Source organism: Babylonia areolata, chromosome 5, assembly GCF_041734735.1.
Source record: "Babylonia areolata isolate BAREFJ2019XMU chromosome 5, ASM4173473v1, whole genome shotgun sequence".
Taxonomy (NCBI): Eukaryota; Metazoa; Mollusca; class Gastropoda; order Neogastropoda; family Buccinidae; genus Babylonia; species Babylonia areolata.
Window position 1 is genome coordinate 4546095 of NC_134880.1, and position 17967 is coordinate 4564061.

The following is a 17967-nucleotide window of genomic DNA, read 5'->3' on the forward strand; positions in this document are numbered from 1 at the left end:
AATAGTTTGTTGTTTGTTGTGAGGCAGTTTGTGGTTTGTTGACTGTCAGTTTTTGGTTTGTTGACAGTTTGTGGCTTGTTGACAGTCAGTTTGTGGTTTGTTGACAGTCAGTTTGTGGTTTGTTGACAGTTTGTGGCTTGTTGACAGTTTGTGGTTTGTTGACAGTCAGTTTGTGGCTTGTTGACAGTCAGTTTGTGGTTTGTTGACAGTCAGTTTGTGGCTTGTTGACAGTCAGTTTGTGGTTTGTTGACAGTTTGTGGCTTGTTGACAGTCAGTTTGTGGCTTGTTGACAGTCAGTTTGTGGTTTGTTGACAGTCAGTTTGTGGTTTGTTGACAGTTTGTGGTTTGTTGACAGTCAGTTTGTGGCTTGTTGACAGTTTGTGGCTTGTTGACAGTCAGTTTGTGGTTTGTTGACAGTCAGTTTGTGGCTTGTTGACAGTTTGTGGCTTGTTGACAGTTTGTGGCTTGTTGACAGTCAGTTTGTGGTTTGTTGACAGTCAGTTTGTGGCTTGTTGACAGTCAGTTTGTGGTCAGTTTGTGGCTTGTTGACAGTTTGTGGCTTGTTGACAGTTTGTGGCTTGTTGACAGTCAGTTTGTGGCTTGTTGACAGTAAAACTGTTTTGGTTTGTTGTGAGTCGCTTTGTGGCTTGTTGCGGGTAAGTTTGTGGCTTATTGTGGTTGTGTATTTCTTATTGATTATGAAAATGAATATTCTTGTTGTTGGCAGTGGTGTTGTTTTTGTTGTTGTTGTTGTTGCTGCTGCTGCAGTTAGAATTTTTTTTTTTTTATAATGACATTGCCTTGGTACTCAGATTTAACATTGTGTTATATCAACTCTGTGTTGAAATGGTAGTCATGGAAGAGAATGCTGAAGGCCCTCAGTTATATCAAGTTAATCAACTCTGTGTAAAAATGGTAGCAATGGAAAAGAATGCTAAAGACCCTGTATGATATCACCTTTGTGTAGAAATGGTAGCAGTGGAAGAGAATGCTGAAGGCCGTGTGTTATATCAATGTTATATCACCTCTGTGTAGAAATGGTAGCAGTGGAAGAGAATGCTTAAGGCTGTGTGTTATGTCAGTGTTATATCACCTGTGTGTAGAAATGGTAGCAGTGGAAGAGATTGCTGAATTAGAAATGGTAGCAGTGGAAGAGAACGCTTAAGGCCCTGTGTTATATCAATGTTATATCACCTCTGTGTAGAAATGGTAGCAGTGGAAGAGAATGCTGAAGACCCTGTGTTATATCAATGTTATATCACCTGTGTGTAGAAATGGTAGCAGTGGAAGAGAATGCTGAAGGCCCTGTGTTATATCAATGTTATATCACCTGTGTGTAGAAATGGTAGCAGTGGAAGAGAATGCTGAAGGCTGTGTGTTACATCACTGTTATATCACCTGTGTGTAGAAATGGTAGCAGTGGAAGAGAATGCTGAAGGCCCTATGTAATGTTATATCACCTCTGTGTAGAAATGGTAGCAGTGGAAGAGAATGATGAAGGCTGTGTGTTATATCAATGTTATATCACCACTGTGTAGAAATGGTAGCAGTGGAAGAGAATGCTGAAGGCTGTGTGTTATATCAGTGTTATATCACCTCTGTGTAGAAATGGTAGGCAGTGGAGGAGAATGCTGAAGGCCCTGTGTTATATCAATGTTATATCACCTCTGTGTAGAAGTGGTAGCAGTGGAAGAGAATGCTGAAGGCCCTGTGTTATATCAATGTTATATCACCTGTGTGTAGAAATGGTAGCAGTGGAGGAGAATGCTGAAGGCCCTGTGTTATATCAATGTTATATCACCTCTGTGTAGAAGTGGTAGGAGTGGAAGAGAATGCTGAAGGCCCTGTGTTATATCAGTGTTAATCACCTCTGTGTAGAAATGGTAGCAGTGGAGGAGAATGCTGAAGGCCCTGTGTTATATCAATGTTATATCACCTCTGTGTAGAAGTGGTAGCAGTGGAAGAGAATGCTGAAGGCTGTGTGTTATATCAATGTTATATCACCTCTGTGAAGAAATGGTAGCAGTGGAGGAGAATGCTGAAGGCCCTGTGTTATATCAATGTTATATCACGTCTGTGCAGAAATGGCAGCAGTGGAAGAGAATGCTGAAGGCCCTGTGTTATATCAATGTTAATCAACTCTGTGTAAAAATGGTAGCAGTGGAAGAGAATGCTGAAGGCCATGTGTTATATCAATGTTATGTCACCTGTGTGTAGAAATGGTAGCAGTGGAAGAGAATGCTGAAGGCCGTGTGTTATATCAATGTTATATCACCTGTGTGTAGAAATGGTAGCAGTGGAAGAGAATGCTGAAGGCTGTGTGTTATATCAATGTTATATCACCTCTGTGTAGAAATGGTAGCAGTGGAAGAGAATGCTGAAGGCCCTGTGTTATATCAATGTTATATCACCTCTGTGTAGAAATGGTAGCAGTGGAGGAGAATGCTGAAGGCCCAGGGCCCAGGATCGAGATCGACGTCTTTGAGATCAACCTGGAGCTGGTGAAGCAGGGCCTCACAGACCCAGCACACCCACAGTCTGTGAGTGATTTGAACCCTCCACGTGTGCTTCTTGGTTGGCGGTTGGGCCTTGGTGTCTGTGAGACTGTACATTGTTGCTTGTGTGTTTGTGTTTCTGAGTGTGTGTGCAAGTGTGTTAGTTTGTGTGTATGCGTTTGCATACTGATCTCAGTGTGTATGTGTGTGTGGTTGCACACTTTTTTATATATTTTTTTTATTGTATGTTGATGTTTTACACATACTTAGGGTAGGCTTTCAAAGGTTGATCAACATGTTGGATGTATACAAAGATAAAGCATTTACTTTTTTTCTTTTCTTTAAACAGCAGATATGGTGTAGCGTTTATGGATCAGTTCGCACGCTTTGACACCTCATTGAAACTGAAACTGAAAGTTAAAATACGTTGTTGTTTTTGTTTTTGTTTTTTATTCTCTGTTGGCTGAAACAAGCATGTTCACTTGTATACATCTATGAGTGGGCTTGTATGAGTACAGTCATGTTAACCCTACTATTTAGGCAGCCATTTTCCATTTTTGAACGGGCACACTGGATATATCTGTGTTTCCATAACTCACTGAATATTGATATGAAATATGGGACCTTTAATCAGTATTTGGAAGCAGATGGACATGTTTTAACATATAAGTGAAAAATCAGATGGGACATTATTTGTATATCATGTAATGAAGTTTTGGTGAAGCACATGCAATGTCTATCCAAGTCTGAAAAAAAAAATCATTGAAATTGTTTGTATGTGTGTGTGTGTGTGTGTGCATGAAAGTTCGTGTGTGTGTGTGTGTGTGTGTGCATGAAAGTTTGTGTGTGTGTGTGTGTGTGTGTGTGTGTGTGCATGCAAGTTTCAAAATTTGTTCAGTATCCATGCTCCTTGGCAGTCATCAGTGATAAGATAAGATAAGATAAGAATAACTTTATTATCTCCAACTGGAGAAATTTGGTCAGGTGCATTATCACAACATAGACAAGTAAACAACATGGGGACCATAACTGTAAAAGCCAACAACAGCCCCAACAAATATTATGAAGATACAAATGCAAAAAATATCACATACATCGTTTCATACATACATCCACACACTGCAGGTAATAACTAGTATTCTTAATGTAAAAACAGAAAGAATTAAGAAACATTATTTGAATATAATTATAAACATAGCCTACTATACTGCACATTGATTATAATAGACAGATAAGATAAGAATAAAGATGAATTGCGGAAAACCACAACCAGATAATCAGCACACACCCGCACCGCACACCCCCCCCCACCCCACCCCACCCCACACACGCAGATAACTTGATCAAACAAAACAGTGTTGGACAATTCTCAATACACATGTGTAAGTTTATGCATATGTGTGCATGCATGGACGTGTGTGACAGTGTATACAATGCAGTGGTGTTCCAAAGAGTTGATAACCTGGGTGTTTCTTCTTGGCCAGGAGCTGGGACAGTGTGAAACCGTCAAGCAGGTGGTGCTGGAGTTCGAAGATCCCCTGCAGTGTGAAGTACTGCAGACCAACCTCATGTCAGTTTTGTGTTTGTGTGTGTGTGTGTGCGTGCATATGTGTGCTCGCATATATGTGTGTTTGTGTGTCTGTGTGTGTGTGTTTCAGAAAGTCGAGTGATAGTCCAAAGCATGTAGGTGTGTATTGTGCTTATGTGCTTGTATTTGCATGTGTGCGACTGCATCCATGTGTTCGTGTACGTGTGTGAAGTCATGTTTGTGTGTATGTGTGTATCCGTGTCTGTGCAAATGTGTGTGTGTGTGGTGGTCAGACACTGTTTATTTTCATGAATTCTTTTTTATGTTGTGGAGATACATGCAGATAGATAATGTGCATGTATGCATATTTGTATTTATAAACACTGGCATGCACATACATACACATATGTTCGAACGCGCACGCGCGTGCACACACACACACGCACGCACGCACACACGCACGCACGCCAACAAACACCAACACAAACATTGCGTCAGTTTCTCTCCTTCATCCATCCTTTCTAGATCCAGAAGATCTGTTGACCTATTTTTACAATGACCAATTTTTTACATTTACTTCTGGGGGTTTTCCTTGAAAAAAACAAAAACAAAACTGCTTTATTGTGCAGGAAACTGTTGCTGCATTTTGTGAAGGAACTTCCTCACTATGACATTGTCAGCACACAGTTACTGTTTAGAACGGCTGTGGTCAACATCGAGCTGGGAGACTTTGAGCTGAAAATGGTAGGCTGATTTTACTCATGTCATATGTCCCTCTCATCTGGTGAAAGTTGGAGAGCTGTCGATCAGTCCTTGACTTCAGTTCTGGTTCATTTACATTTGTATAATTGTACACATACACCTTTTAAAAGCAAAAAAAATCTAAACACTTGTTCATACACCTTTTCTCAAAAGAAAAAAAAATCTGAATACTTGTTCTCATTTCAAACTTAGCAGTCAGTCTTAAGGTGCACATGGGTCATCCAGTTCATGTATTTCCCATGGAAACAAATCGGTGAGCTTCGGTCTCACAGCTGTTGGCACTCTGACACACCCCCTTCACTTTGAGTGACAGCTGACATGGGGTCAGTCAGCCAGCATGTTGTCCTGTTCGCCTGTGTGTCCTCTCTCCCCTTGCTATGGCTGTGCTCTGTGCTGCTTCTGAAGCAGTTTCACTGACGCTCAAACTGGAAGATGAATGGCCTTGACATGCCCACAAACTGTTGGAACAGGCTTATTGATCACTGTCACTGTCGTCATCACTGTCACTGTGCAAAATCAGTTCTGTAGCATATGGGTGTTCGTCCTAATTTAGGTCATTCCAGCTCTCAGTCTCAAACAGGCAACAACTTCTCCAGTTGTCAGTGTGTAGTGTGTCTTGCTCCTTGAAGTAGCTGGCTCCCCATGCTTTGGAAACATTGATAAAAAAAAAAAATCAGTGCAAAAAAAAATACAGAATGGTCACGTTCCCTAAGGTCAAGATGGTAAACGTGCAAACAGCAACTTCTCCAGTTGTCAGTGTGTAGTGTGTCTTGCTCCTTGAAGTAGCTGGCTCCCCATGCTTTGGAAACATTGATAAAAAAAAAAAATCAGTGCAAAAAAAAATACAGAATGGTCACGTTCCCTAAGGTCAAGATGGTAAACGTGCAAAGTTGAGGAAATCATGTGATTACCACATGATGTAGCGATGCTCAATTATTCCTAATAAGAGAGTGATGATGAATGACGTCACCTACTTTATGTTTGTAACATTATTGTGAGATGCGTAGCCTGCCCAGCACTCGCATTTATGAGAAGATGGTGGTGTAATGGTAATCACCCATTTTGAGTGTATTACTATTGGATACGCTTTATCATCTGATGAAAATTTGAATGAATGTATGAGAAAGGCTTAAAATCACATTAGAACTGAAATATCTCAGGCTTTGACACATGTTTTCAATGTGTGTCCAGCTTTCTCAGCAGGTGGTGACACACCTGTTGAAGGTGTCTGGCATTAGCAGTGACGTGGGCGTCCAGAGTCACCTGGTATCGGTGATCAGCGCCATGGTACACCTGTTATTGTCTGACACCGGGGAGCTACAGCAAGAGTAAGTGTGTGTTGTGTGTGTGTGTGTGCGCATTTTGTGTGTGTCTCTGTGTGTTTTGTGTGTGTGTGTGTGTGTGCGTGTGCGTGTGTGTGTGCGTTTGAGTGTGTGTGTGTGTGCGTGTGTGCGCGTGCGTTTTGTGTGTGCTTGCGTGTGTGTGTGTCTGTGTGTGTATGTCTGTGTGCGTTTTGTGTGTGTGTGGTGTGTGTGTGTGTTTTTTGTATTTAGTTGTTTCTTCATCTGTGGGTTCAAGTGCCATATACAAACTAGAATTGTGTGTGTGTGTTTTGTATTTCGTTGTTTCTTCATCTGTGGGTTCAAGTGCCATATACAAACTAGAATTGTGTGTGTGTGTGTGTGTTTTGTATTTCGTTGTTTCTTCATCTGTGGGTTCAAGTGCCATATACAAACTAGAATTGTGTGTGTGTGTGTGTTTTGTATTTCGTTGTTTCTTCATCTGTGGGTTCAAGTGCCATATACAAACTAGAATTGTGTGTGTGTGTGTGTTTTGTATTTCATTGTTTCTTCATCTGTGGGTTCAAGTGCCATATACAAACTAGAATTGTGTGTGTGTGTGTGTGTTTTGTATTTCGTTGTTTCTTCATCTGTGGGTTCAAGTGCCATATACAAACTAGAATTGTGTGTGTGTGTGTGTTTTGTATTTCGTTGTTTCTTCATCTGTGGGTTCAAGTGCCATATACAAACTAGAATTTTTACCCCCTCCCTGTCCATCCGACCTAGAGTGATAGTCTTGATGTTGATCTTTTGGATGATACGTTAAACCTAAGTCCTGTGAACAGCATGCACTTAGTGTATGAAAAAGAACTCATGGCAACAAAAGGGTTGTCCCAGGCAAAATCATATAGAAAAAAAAATCCACTTTGATAATAAAACAGATTGATTTGCAGACAGCCAAAAAAGGAAGTGTGGAACTGCACTGTGGCAATCTACTCTGCCTGCGAAGAGTAGACAAAATTTCACACAGTGAAACCTGTTAGGACAGGAAAATAGTACAACAAAATACAGTACAACACAGCTACAGTACCAGTTCAGTTATAGTGAAGTACAGTGCAGTACAACACAATACAATACAATACAATGCGATGCAAAGCAACACAGTATGATACACAACACAACAATGCAATACTTCTTTTGCATTAATAGGCTTCAGTTCCCACATATGTATGAGTGTTCCTTCATGCGCATGAACAATTTTACCCCACCATCTCTAGGCGGCTGTGCTCCGTTTTCGTGGTTGAATGCAACACAGTGCAATACAACACAATGCAATCCTTTTTTCAGGGAGGCTGCCCAGCTTGAAGGGACAACGTCTGCCTTGATAGACAGCTTGTTGGATGCTGACCAACAGCATCAAGACAAGAACCAGAAGCTTGGGGAATCTCACATCCAGCAGTTGTTCACATCCGTCACAGCGCACTGTTCCTCTCTGGGGCTGGGTCGGCTGGCCACGCTGGCGATGAAGGAGGCGGTTGTGCGTGTGCTGTGCTGCGGTCTGGACCAGCTGCCAGCCATCACGCTGAACTCGCTGGGCAGAGGCTTTCTGGAACAGTTGATGTCCATGTGTCTGGGGTTGCTGGGCGGCCCCTGTGCAGATTTACTGGTAGGTGTTTTGTGAGTGTGTGTGTGTGTGTGTGCGTGTGTGTTTGTGTGTGTGTGTTTGTGTGGCACACACACAAATATATATATATATATATATATATATATATATATATATATATGATATACAATTTTTTAAAGTATTTAATCTGTAATGTCTTTTTCTGAACTTGACAATTGGGAATCTAACATTCTTTGTGCCTAGGATGCATGATTTAGATTAAGTTTTTTTTATGCCATGATTTAGTTGTTTTTTATGCCACTTAATACATATGATTTTGTCTGTTTTGTTGTTGTTGTTTCACTGGATGGATGTTGACAGTGTGTTCAGCCAAGACATGGCCCTTTGTGGATGGTTTGGGTAAAGCAACAGTGATAAATGTGCAGCCGTGGAAGGTCTCCTCTGGTGTGTGGCCTCCTGGCAACCTGAACGTTGATAGTTCCCTGTGGACTGCCTGTGCTGGGACTGTGACATAGGAACCCAGGTGTATTGTGTATGGGGGACTCAGATGATGACGCAAAAATATAAAATAAGTGAATAAAGAACTAAACACTACAAGGTAACACTGTGGTCAGTTTGCAGCTCCCTTGTTGTGGAGACTGATAAGCCTGGAGGGGGGCGGCAGCAGAGAAGGTCGACCACTGGTCCCAGTGCTGCCCAACACGTCGGTAACCAGCCATGTAGCGCCCACCCAGGATCCACAGACACAGCACACACAGTGCAAGCTCAGTCGGAAGAGGTGAGAAAATGATAGGCCATTAAGTGATGAACTCTTTGGTTACTGAGCACTCAGACGCTGAGACAGACTAGATAGGTCATTGGGTGATGAACTCTTTGGTTACTGATCATTCAGACACTGAGACAGACTAGATAGGTCATTGGGTGATGAACGCTGATTACTGATCACTCAGACACTGAGACAGACTAAATAGGTCATTGGGTGACGAACTCTTTGGTTACTGATCACTCAGACACTGAGACAGACTAGATAGGTCATTGGGTGATGAACTCTTTGGTTACTGATCACTCAGACACTGAGACAGACTAGATAGGTCATTGGGTGATGAACTGATAGGTCATTGGGTAATGAACTCTTTGGTTACTGATCACTCAGACACTGAGACAGACTAGATAGGTCATTGGGTGATGAACTCTTTGGTTACTGATCATTCAGACACTGAGACAGACTAGATAGGTCATTGGGTGATGAACTCTTTGGTTACTGATCACTCAGATGCTGAGACAGACTCAAGTGAGACCAGGCGGTCATCACAGTGTTATCACATAGTTGACAGTCTCCACTGACTAGCACACATAGTTGACAGTCTCCACTGACTAGCACACATAGTTGACAGTCTCCACTGACTAGCACACATAGTTGACAGTCTCCACAGACTAGCACACATAGTTGACAGTCTTCACTGACTAGCACACATAGCTGACAGTCTCCACTGACTAGCACACATCGTTGACAGTCTTCACTGACTAGCACACATAATTGACAGTCTTCACTGACTAGCACACATAGTTGACAGTCTCCACAGACTAGCACACATCGTTGACAGTCTCCACTGACTAGCACACATAATTGACAGTCTTCACTGACTAGCACACATAATTGACAGTCTCCACTGACTAGCACACATAATTGACAGTCTTCACTGACTAGCACACATAGTTGACAGTCTCCACAGTTGACAGTCTTCACAGACTAGCACACATAGTTGACAGTCTCCACTGACTAGCACACATAGTTGACAGTCTCCACTGACTAGCACACATAGTTGACAGTCTCCACAGACTAGCACACATAGTTGACAGTCTCCACAGACTAGCACACATAGTTGACAGTCTCCACAGACTAGCACACATAGCTGACAGTCTCCACTGACTAGCACACATAGCTGACAGTCTCCACTGACTAGCACACATAGCTGACAGTCTCCACTGACTAGCACACATAGTTGACAGTCTCCACTGTTGACAGTCTCCACTGACTAGCACATATAGCTGACAGTCTCCACTGATACATATAGTTGACAGTCTCCACTGACTAGCACATATAGCTGACAGTCTCCACTGATACATATAGCTGACAGTCTCCACTGACTAGCACACATAGCTGACAGTCTCCACTGCCTAGCACATATAGCTGACAGTCTCCACTGATACATATAGATGACAGTCTCCACTGATACACATAGCTGACAGTCTCCACTGACTAGCACACATAGCTGACAGTCTCCACTGATACATATAGCTGACAGTCTCCACTGATACACATAGCTGACAGTCTCCACTGACTAGCACACATAGTTGACAGTCTCCACTGACTAGCACATATAGCTGACAGTCTCCACTGACTAGCACACATAGCTGACAGTCTCCACTGACTAGCACACATAGCTGACAGTCTCCACTGACTAGCACACATAGCTGACAGTCTCCACTGACTAGCACACATAGCTGACAGTCTCCACTGACTAGCACACATAGCTGACAGTCTCCACTGACTAGCACACTCAGCAGCAGCAGTCAAGGGGTCAAACAACAAGGGTAACGGTACAGACATCAGTAAGGTTATTGGTGATCAAGCTGAACGTCACCCACGTTTGGTTAGTCTCTTTGTATTTGTATTTGTAGTTCTTTATATCACAACAGATTTCTCTGTGTGAAATTCAGGCTGCTCTCCCCAGGGAGAGCACGTCGCTACACTACAGCGCCACCCATTTTTTTGTATTTTTTCCTGCGTGGAGTTTTGTTTTTCCTATCGAAGTGGATTTTTCTACAGAATTTTGCCAGGAACAACCCTTTTGTTGCCGTGGGTTCTTTTACTTGCGCTAAGTGCATGCTGCACATGGGACCTCGGTTTATTGTCTCATCCGAATGACTAGCGTCCAGACCACCACTCAAGGTCTAATGGAGGGGGAGAAAATATCGGCGGCTGAGCCGTGATTCGAACCAGCGTGCTCAGATTCTCTTGCTTCCTAGGCAGATGCGTTACCTCTAGGCCATCACTCCACTTATGGTCTCATTTCAACAGATACACATAGAATCATGACCTGATTTGTCATTTGTGACTCACATGTGTAAACAAAAGTGAATCTGCCTGATTTTACAGGTCAGAACGTTAGTCACCATTCTTGATTTGGACTTCACCTTCGGATTGTGTTACAGTAGTTCAGGAAAACCAGTTGCACCACTAAATCGTAGACAGAAAGTAGTATTTGGTGTCATATACTGTACCATGTCAAACTGATGCAAACTAGGCCTATCGGTTTGCTCTGCTTAGCCAAATTTTGCGCGGCTAACATTGAAAAGATGAGTCGTCTTGCCCGGTCCGCTCTTAGCCAATCAAACGCCTCTAAAAGCTGTAAGTGCTGAATCATTCCTTTGGCCAAGGCTCTCCACGCCATCTTGTCAGGTTTACGCTCTGTCTCGTCTTACGCTTTTTTTGGCTATTAAGCGTATTCATTTGGCCTTATTTTGCTGCATGCGACTTGTGTTTATTGTATTCTTACATTCTGTGTACTCAGTTCGACTCGGCCCCCTCGATTTGTTCGTTTTTCTCTACCTCTAAGTCGATCGTGTCTTTCCTTTCTCTGTTGGGGATCGGATTTTTAGTAATTAATTGCCCTTTTGATTCATTCCACACTGATCTCATTTCACCAGCCTGCAGCAGATAAGGGGTTAAATGTGTGCGCAGACGGGAAGCAGCCCCCAGCCAGGTGGACAGCAAAAGGAGGAAAATGACGCCATTGTTCCATCGGCTGGTGGTCAAGATGGCGGAGTTGATAGGTTGGGAGAAAAACAAGGTGGGTTCTGTGTCTCTCACCTGCCAGACTGCTTTGTAATACATTGTTTGCATGGCTGGTAGTACTTCCTTACGTAACTAATTTCTATCACCTGTGAATCGCTGATGAAAACTGGAAGTGAGACTTATGTTCTGAAGGCGTATAACAGTGCACAAAAGGGACATAAGTCTCATGTCCCAAGGCAGGCAGCAGGTCAAGACATGTGGAGGAAGGAATAGTTTCTGAAGGATATTTTTGTGACAATGTACTTATTTCAGTATTCTTAGTCTTAAAAAAAAGTTTTGATTTTGAATATTGAAAAGTTTATAATTCAAGGTCGTTCAGTATTGAAGGAGAAGGCAGAAAACTGTCCCTAAATGCCACATTTTTTCAGTGTCTGTGTTCCCCTGTGGGGATGCTGGGGGTCTTTCAGTATAGATAGCATCCCCACCTTATGGAAATTCTGTGCTAGAAATTTCTTTTCTATCACTCTCGTTGTTTCTGCCTTTTTTTCTTTCTTCACTGTTGTCTCCTTTTTCTGCCTTCCCAGTCCATTCCCCTTCCTTTTTTCAAGCAAGTCTTGACACTTTTTTCTCTTGTCCGCAGTCTGTGATTTACTATGTGTGCTGTTTTGCTCCGGTGATTAGGTAGTGAGATGTAAACACTGGGATGGGCACTAGCTGCCCATTCTGCAGTGTTATTTGCCTATATGGCCCCTTTTCTGTACTTTTTGTTTGGCTTTGAAGTATTGTTTTTTCCTTTTTTACAATTTATTGTAATCTGGGGATGATAAAATTAGCAGAATGGCTGGCATCCTCAGCATGGCCTAGTCTTATTTGCCATAAGGAGCAAAATGGTTGGGGTACTGTGTCATGAACTGTGTATTGTGGGTTTGTCTTTGTGTTTTTTTTTTCGTAGATGTGACAGTTTTGTGTTGAGGTGGTTAAGCATTTGTATGCTTCGACAGTCCTGATATGGCCCTGTGCGGTTCGCTGGACTATAAGCAACGAGAACAAGTGTCTTATGGTGGGCTTCAACCCCCTTTAGCAGGGCACTGTCCCTGCACCCCACTAAGGGCCTAAACTGGACTCTGGACTTTTCTGTGTCACAAGAATCAGTTCACTCCCACCTAAGTGTTAGTCATGTAATGCTGTGTTGTATGTATACCTCTGTTGTCTTGTGTGAGTTTGTCATTTGGTTCAGCATCTGATTTGATGTCCAGTTTTTGTGTATGTACATGATGAAAAATGAAGTTGAAACGAGTGAGGCAATGAAAAAAAACCTACACTTGTGCATGCGCAAGAATCTTATTCACTCAGACATGATTATGTCCATTCCTGAACTTGTGCAATCATACATGCACCCTCGCACTCACATCTATGCCAAATATATGTGCACGTGCCTGAAAACACACTCGCTTGCTCACCCACAGCGTACACCACCATTCTGCCACACAGATTTTAGACTGGAATTGATGCCCAACAGAGCAAGTGATGAAAGTCTGCACTGAAGGTGGTTTCTGTTTCAGTCCCACTGTGTCCCTGTGCTGGCAGCGGGCAGTGTGGTGTGTGAGGTGGCAGCCAGGTGTGTGCTGACCTCTGGCAGCGCAGAGGGTGTGAGGTAAGGTCCCACGCTTCCCGTGACACGTTGTGTTATATTGTTGTATTATATTGTGTTGTCTCACATTTTGTTACAGCAGATTATATTGTCTTACATTTTGTTACAAGATTTCTTGGGGTAAGGTCCTCATGCTTACCATGACATGTTGTGTTATATTGTGTTGTCTTACATTTTGTTACAACAGATTTCTTGGGGTAAGGTCCCATGCTGCCTGTGACACATTGTGTTATATTGTTGTATTATATTGTGTTGTCTTACATTCTGTTACAACAGATTATATTGTGTTGTCTTACATTCTGTTACAACAGATTATATTATGTTGTCTTACATTTTGTTACAACAGATTATATTATGTTGTCTTACATTTTGTTACAACAGATTTCTTGGGGTAAGGTCCCTTGCTGCCTGTGACATGTTGTGTTATATTGTGTTGTCTTACATTTTGTTACAACAGATTATATTATGTTGTCTTACATTTTGTTACAACAGATTATATTATGTTATCTTATATTTTGTTACAGCAGATTATATTGTGTTGTCTTACATTTTGTTACAACAGATTATATTATGTTGTCTTACATTTTGTTACAACAGATTATATTGTGTTGTCTTACATTTTGTTACAACAGATTTCTTGGGGTAAGGTCTCATGCTGCCTGTGACATGTTGTGTTATATTGTGTTGTCTTACATTCTGTTACAACAGATTATATTGTGTTGTCTTACATTTTGTTACAGCAGATTATATTGTGTTGTCTTACACTTTGTTGCAGCAGATTATATTGTGTTGTCTTACATTCTGTTACAACAGATTTCTCTGTGTGAAATTCAGGCCGCTGTCTGTGCCCCGGGAGTGTGTGTTGCTACAGAGCAGCACCACCATCTTTTTTTTTTTCTTTTTTCTGCCAGTCAGTGTTGTTTTGCTGTCAGAGTGGGTTTTTTCCTACACAGTTTTGGCCATTGATGACCCTTTCGTTGCTGTAGGTTCTTGTACATGTGCTAAGCGCATGCTTCACACGAGACCTGGGTTTATCATTTCTTCCGAATGACTAGTGTCCAGACCACCACTCAAGGTCTAGTGGAGGGGGAGAAAATACTGGTGACTGTGGGATCTGGACCTGTGCGCTCTGATTCTCTCTCTTCCTAGGCAAGTGCATTACCACCAGGCCACCACTACACATATACTATGTACACTTCATATGTTCTTCAGAAAATAAATAAACAGTAGATAAAGTTAATCCTAAAAAATAGTGAAATGTCAGAATGTGAGGCAGCAAATAAAAACTCCAGTAAGAAAAATAAAAGACAAGTTGAGTGTAAGTGAGTATGAGGAAGTAGGCCAGTGTGCATGCATGTTTTGAATAAACAGAGAGAGAAACAGGAGCGGGTTGGTGAATTTGTGTTGTGTGGTTGAAACAGGTGCATTTTTTATTACTTTTGTTTTAATGCAGCTGTTGATTTGATGTGGCAAATATTTTATGGTGATGTGTTACACTGTCTGGGGGCAGTAAAGGAGATGGCATGTGCTTCACAGTATTGTGTTGTTATGTGTCTGTGGTGTGCACGGACTTAAGTTTATAGACCAAAGCATGTATGTTTGATGAACAGATTTTGTTGCCTATGTTCCTTTGACCAAAGCATGATGGGTGCAATAGCTGAGTGGTTAAAGCATTGGACTGTCAATCTGAGGGTCCCGGGTTCGAATCACGGTGACGGCGCCTGGTGGGTAAAGGGTGGAGATTTTTACGATCTCCCAGGTCAACATATGTGCAGACGTGCAAGTGCCTGAACCCCCTTCGTGTGTATATGCAAGCAGAAGATCAAATACGCACGTTAAAGATCCTGTAATCCATGTCAGCGTTCGGTGGGTTATGGAAACAAGAACATACCCAGCATGCACACCCCCGAAAACGGAGTATGGCTGCCTACATGGCGGGGTAAAAACGGTCATACACGTAAAAGTCCACTCGTGTGCATATGAGTGAACACAGAAGAAGAAGACCAAAGCATGTTTGACTAACAAATTTCTTTTTTTACCTTTGACATGATGGGCCGACCATACAGCGGTGGGAAGCAGCTGAGTCGAGACATGGTTCAGTCCCTGTGTGAGTGTTTCTCCACGTACCTGACGATGGGAGTGGTGAGGGAACTGGAGGGGAAGGAGCAGTGCATTGCCTTGAGACACATCGTCACCTCTGTCAGCACACTGCTGGCCTGCTATGGTACGCTGTGACTCGACCGACCACTGTGTTCAGTGGTGGAAGTTGTTTCTTTGGCTGTTTGATTAGGACCTGAGATTTCACCTGTCCTTGTCTTTGTGATGGAATGATGTAGATTGTTATCCATTTATTTTTATAATTTGAATTGTCAGGAAAGATTCTTTGATTTATTAACTGTAATGAAACATTCTTTGTGTCATCCAATGTTCTTTGTGTCATCGATCATGTTTTGTGTCACCAAACTTTCTTTGTGTCACGTTCAACGTTCTTTGTGTCATCCATCATGCTTTGTGTCACCAAACTTTCTTTGTGTCACTCAACATTCTTTGTGTCATCCATCATGCTTTGTGTCACTCAACGTTCTTTGTGTCACCAAACTTTCTTTGTGACGCTCAACGTTCTTTGTGTCATCCATCATGCTTTGTGTCACCAAACTTTCTTTGTGTCACGTTCAACGTTCTTTGTGTCATCCATCATGCTTTGTGTCACCAAACTTTCTTTGTGTCACTCAACATTCTTTGTGTCATCCATCATGCTTTGTGTCACCAAACTTTCTTTGTGTCACGTTCAACGTTGTTTGTGTCATCCATCATGCTTTGTGTCACCAAACTTTCTTTGTGTCACATTCAACGTTGTTTGTGTCATCCATCATGCTTTGTGTCACCAAACTTTCTTTGTGTCACGTTCAACGTTCTTTGTGTCATCTACTGTTCTCTGATATGTGAACTGTCATCCTATTGTTTTTTCTGTATGACATAAAACCCTCCCCGCCCCTCACATCCCCTGAAGTTTATGCAGGCATATTGACTGAGACTGAGAAACAAATTGATTACCTAATTGAGCTGTATTCAGTATAAGGGTTGATTAATTTAGTATCCCCTTTATCAGTGCTCTGGCATCTTTACTCATCATTTTTATTTATAATAAATTTTTATATAATTTTTTTTTCTCAAGGCCTGACTAAGCGCGTTGGGTTACGCTGCTGGTCAGGCATCTGCTTGGCAGATGTGGTGTAGCGTATATATATGGATTTGACCGAACGCAGTGATGCCTCTTTGAGCTACTGATACTGATACTGATACTCATCATCTGTTTAGTTTGTATTTCAAACATAGACAGTATTGAAATGCCAGCAGTTGTGATGAAGTGGTTAACTCACTTGGGACGACAAGTTTTCTCCCTTGCTTTTCCCCACAGACGGCCCATTTGTAAGGGTTTGGAAAAAAAATTACAAAAAATACAAAATACTGTTTACGAAAATGAAACTTTCAGAACGTTTATTACGTGTTGAGCTATTACATATAAAAAAAAAATCAAATTTCTCATCTTATTTTTACAGTTTTGCCATGTGTAGAAAATACTGCCAATTTTTCACCCCGAATCACCATACCCATGCTCACTTTCTGCATTAAATTCGCTTTCTTCTTCGTCATCATCCACCTCTTCAAATACGACCCTTCAGTTTGTAGCATTTCAAGTACTTCGGCAACCCTAAAACGTTGCCGTCACTGCCTTGTTCGCTTCACAACATTCTGAGAAGAGCCCGCTTTGCTAACAGGCTGTCTTGCGAGCAGACGACCGGTCAGTGACTTTGTCAGCGTGTGTGCGAGACGGGCCACACATCCCAGGCTGACCAGTCATACTGTTCGATTGTGGAGTGACCCAGAATAGCGCACTCTGCTTGGCTAATCACAAAATCACGTGTACAGCGCATAATGGAATTTTACTTTCGGAGAATGCTATTCCATTCCTTCGTCCGAATCCGAATACGTTTTGTGTAGGAATGCATGAGCATTCCTTCGTCCGGAGAGAGTTAATGCTGTGGACTGACAGCTGGGAGTATGTGGCTTCAAGCCCCAGAGAGGTGGGAGTTGTCAGTCCACAGCCAGCTCCTCCCAAGAGTGGAGTGTGTTGTGGGTTTAAATGGGAAGGCTGGGTCCACACAGGGATGGTCATCCACTCCAGGGATGTGTTTTTGGGAGTGTTCCTCAAATTTTCTGTCCAACATCGCAGGTGTTTGTATCCCTCAGGCCTGGTAAATACTGGGATACATTTCGAAAGGAAGTGTAGAGTATAGCTGTATCACATAGTTGTCAACCTAAATGGATCTCTGGAGCTGCAGCATTCTCATCTTCATCCTTATATATCATGAAATATGGGGGAAAAAAAAACCCAGCTATCCAGTTCTGTGGCCTTTCTTGTCCAGCTGTCATGGTGACCTCAGTCTCAGCTTCTCGTCCACTGCCATGGTTGTAGATTCCTTCAAAGTCTTTGGTGTCAGCAGGTTTGTGGGGTCTGTCATTGGACCTGGTGGCAGTCTTCACTCCAGGGTAGCACTCACTGTTGGACAACTTACCGATTATTGTCATCAGCATGGGGCCTAATAGGGGTTGTCCTGTGTATGTTGGATAAGAACAGGAACTTACTGAACACCACTGAAGTGACTCAGCAGCAGTGCAGGGTGTCCTCTGGTGTGTGGCCTTCTGCTAACCAAACATCCATAGTTCCCTGTAGACTGCTGGTGCTGGGTTTGTGGCAGATGAGCCTGGGTGTGGCTGTGTATGGGGGAACTTTTGATGAGCGGCATGGGAGTAACGCCACTGCAGT

General features: G+C 42.4%; 1 protein-coding gene across 2 annotated transcripts in view; it reads left to right on the forward strand.

Moving 5' to 3' along the window:
• The window catches only part of LOC143281882 (serine/threonine-protein kinase ATR-like), a 153259-nt gene that overhangs the window by 11215 nt on the left and 124077 nt on the right, over positions 1–17967 (forward strand). For both annotated transcript variants that reach the window (XM_076587156.1, XM_076587157.1), the window contains exons 6-14: positions 2422–2540; positions 3980–4065; positions 4653–4767; positions 5977–6113; positions 7413–7731; positions 8304–8467; positions 11435–11543; positions 13051–13142; positions 15206–15363. In XM_076587156.1, coding sequence (XP_076443271.1) covers positions 2422–2540; positions 3980–4065; positions 4653–4767; positions 5977–6113; positions 7413–7731; positions 8304–8467; positions 11435–11543; positions 13051–13142; positions 15206–15363 — 1299 coding nt within the window. The remainder of the gene's footprint in view (positions 1–2421; positions 2541–3979; positions 4066–4652; positions 4768–5976; positions 6114–7412; positions 7732–8303; positions 8468–11434; positions 11544–13050; positions 13143–15205; positions 15364–17967) is intronic.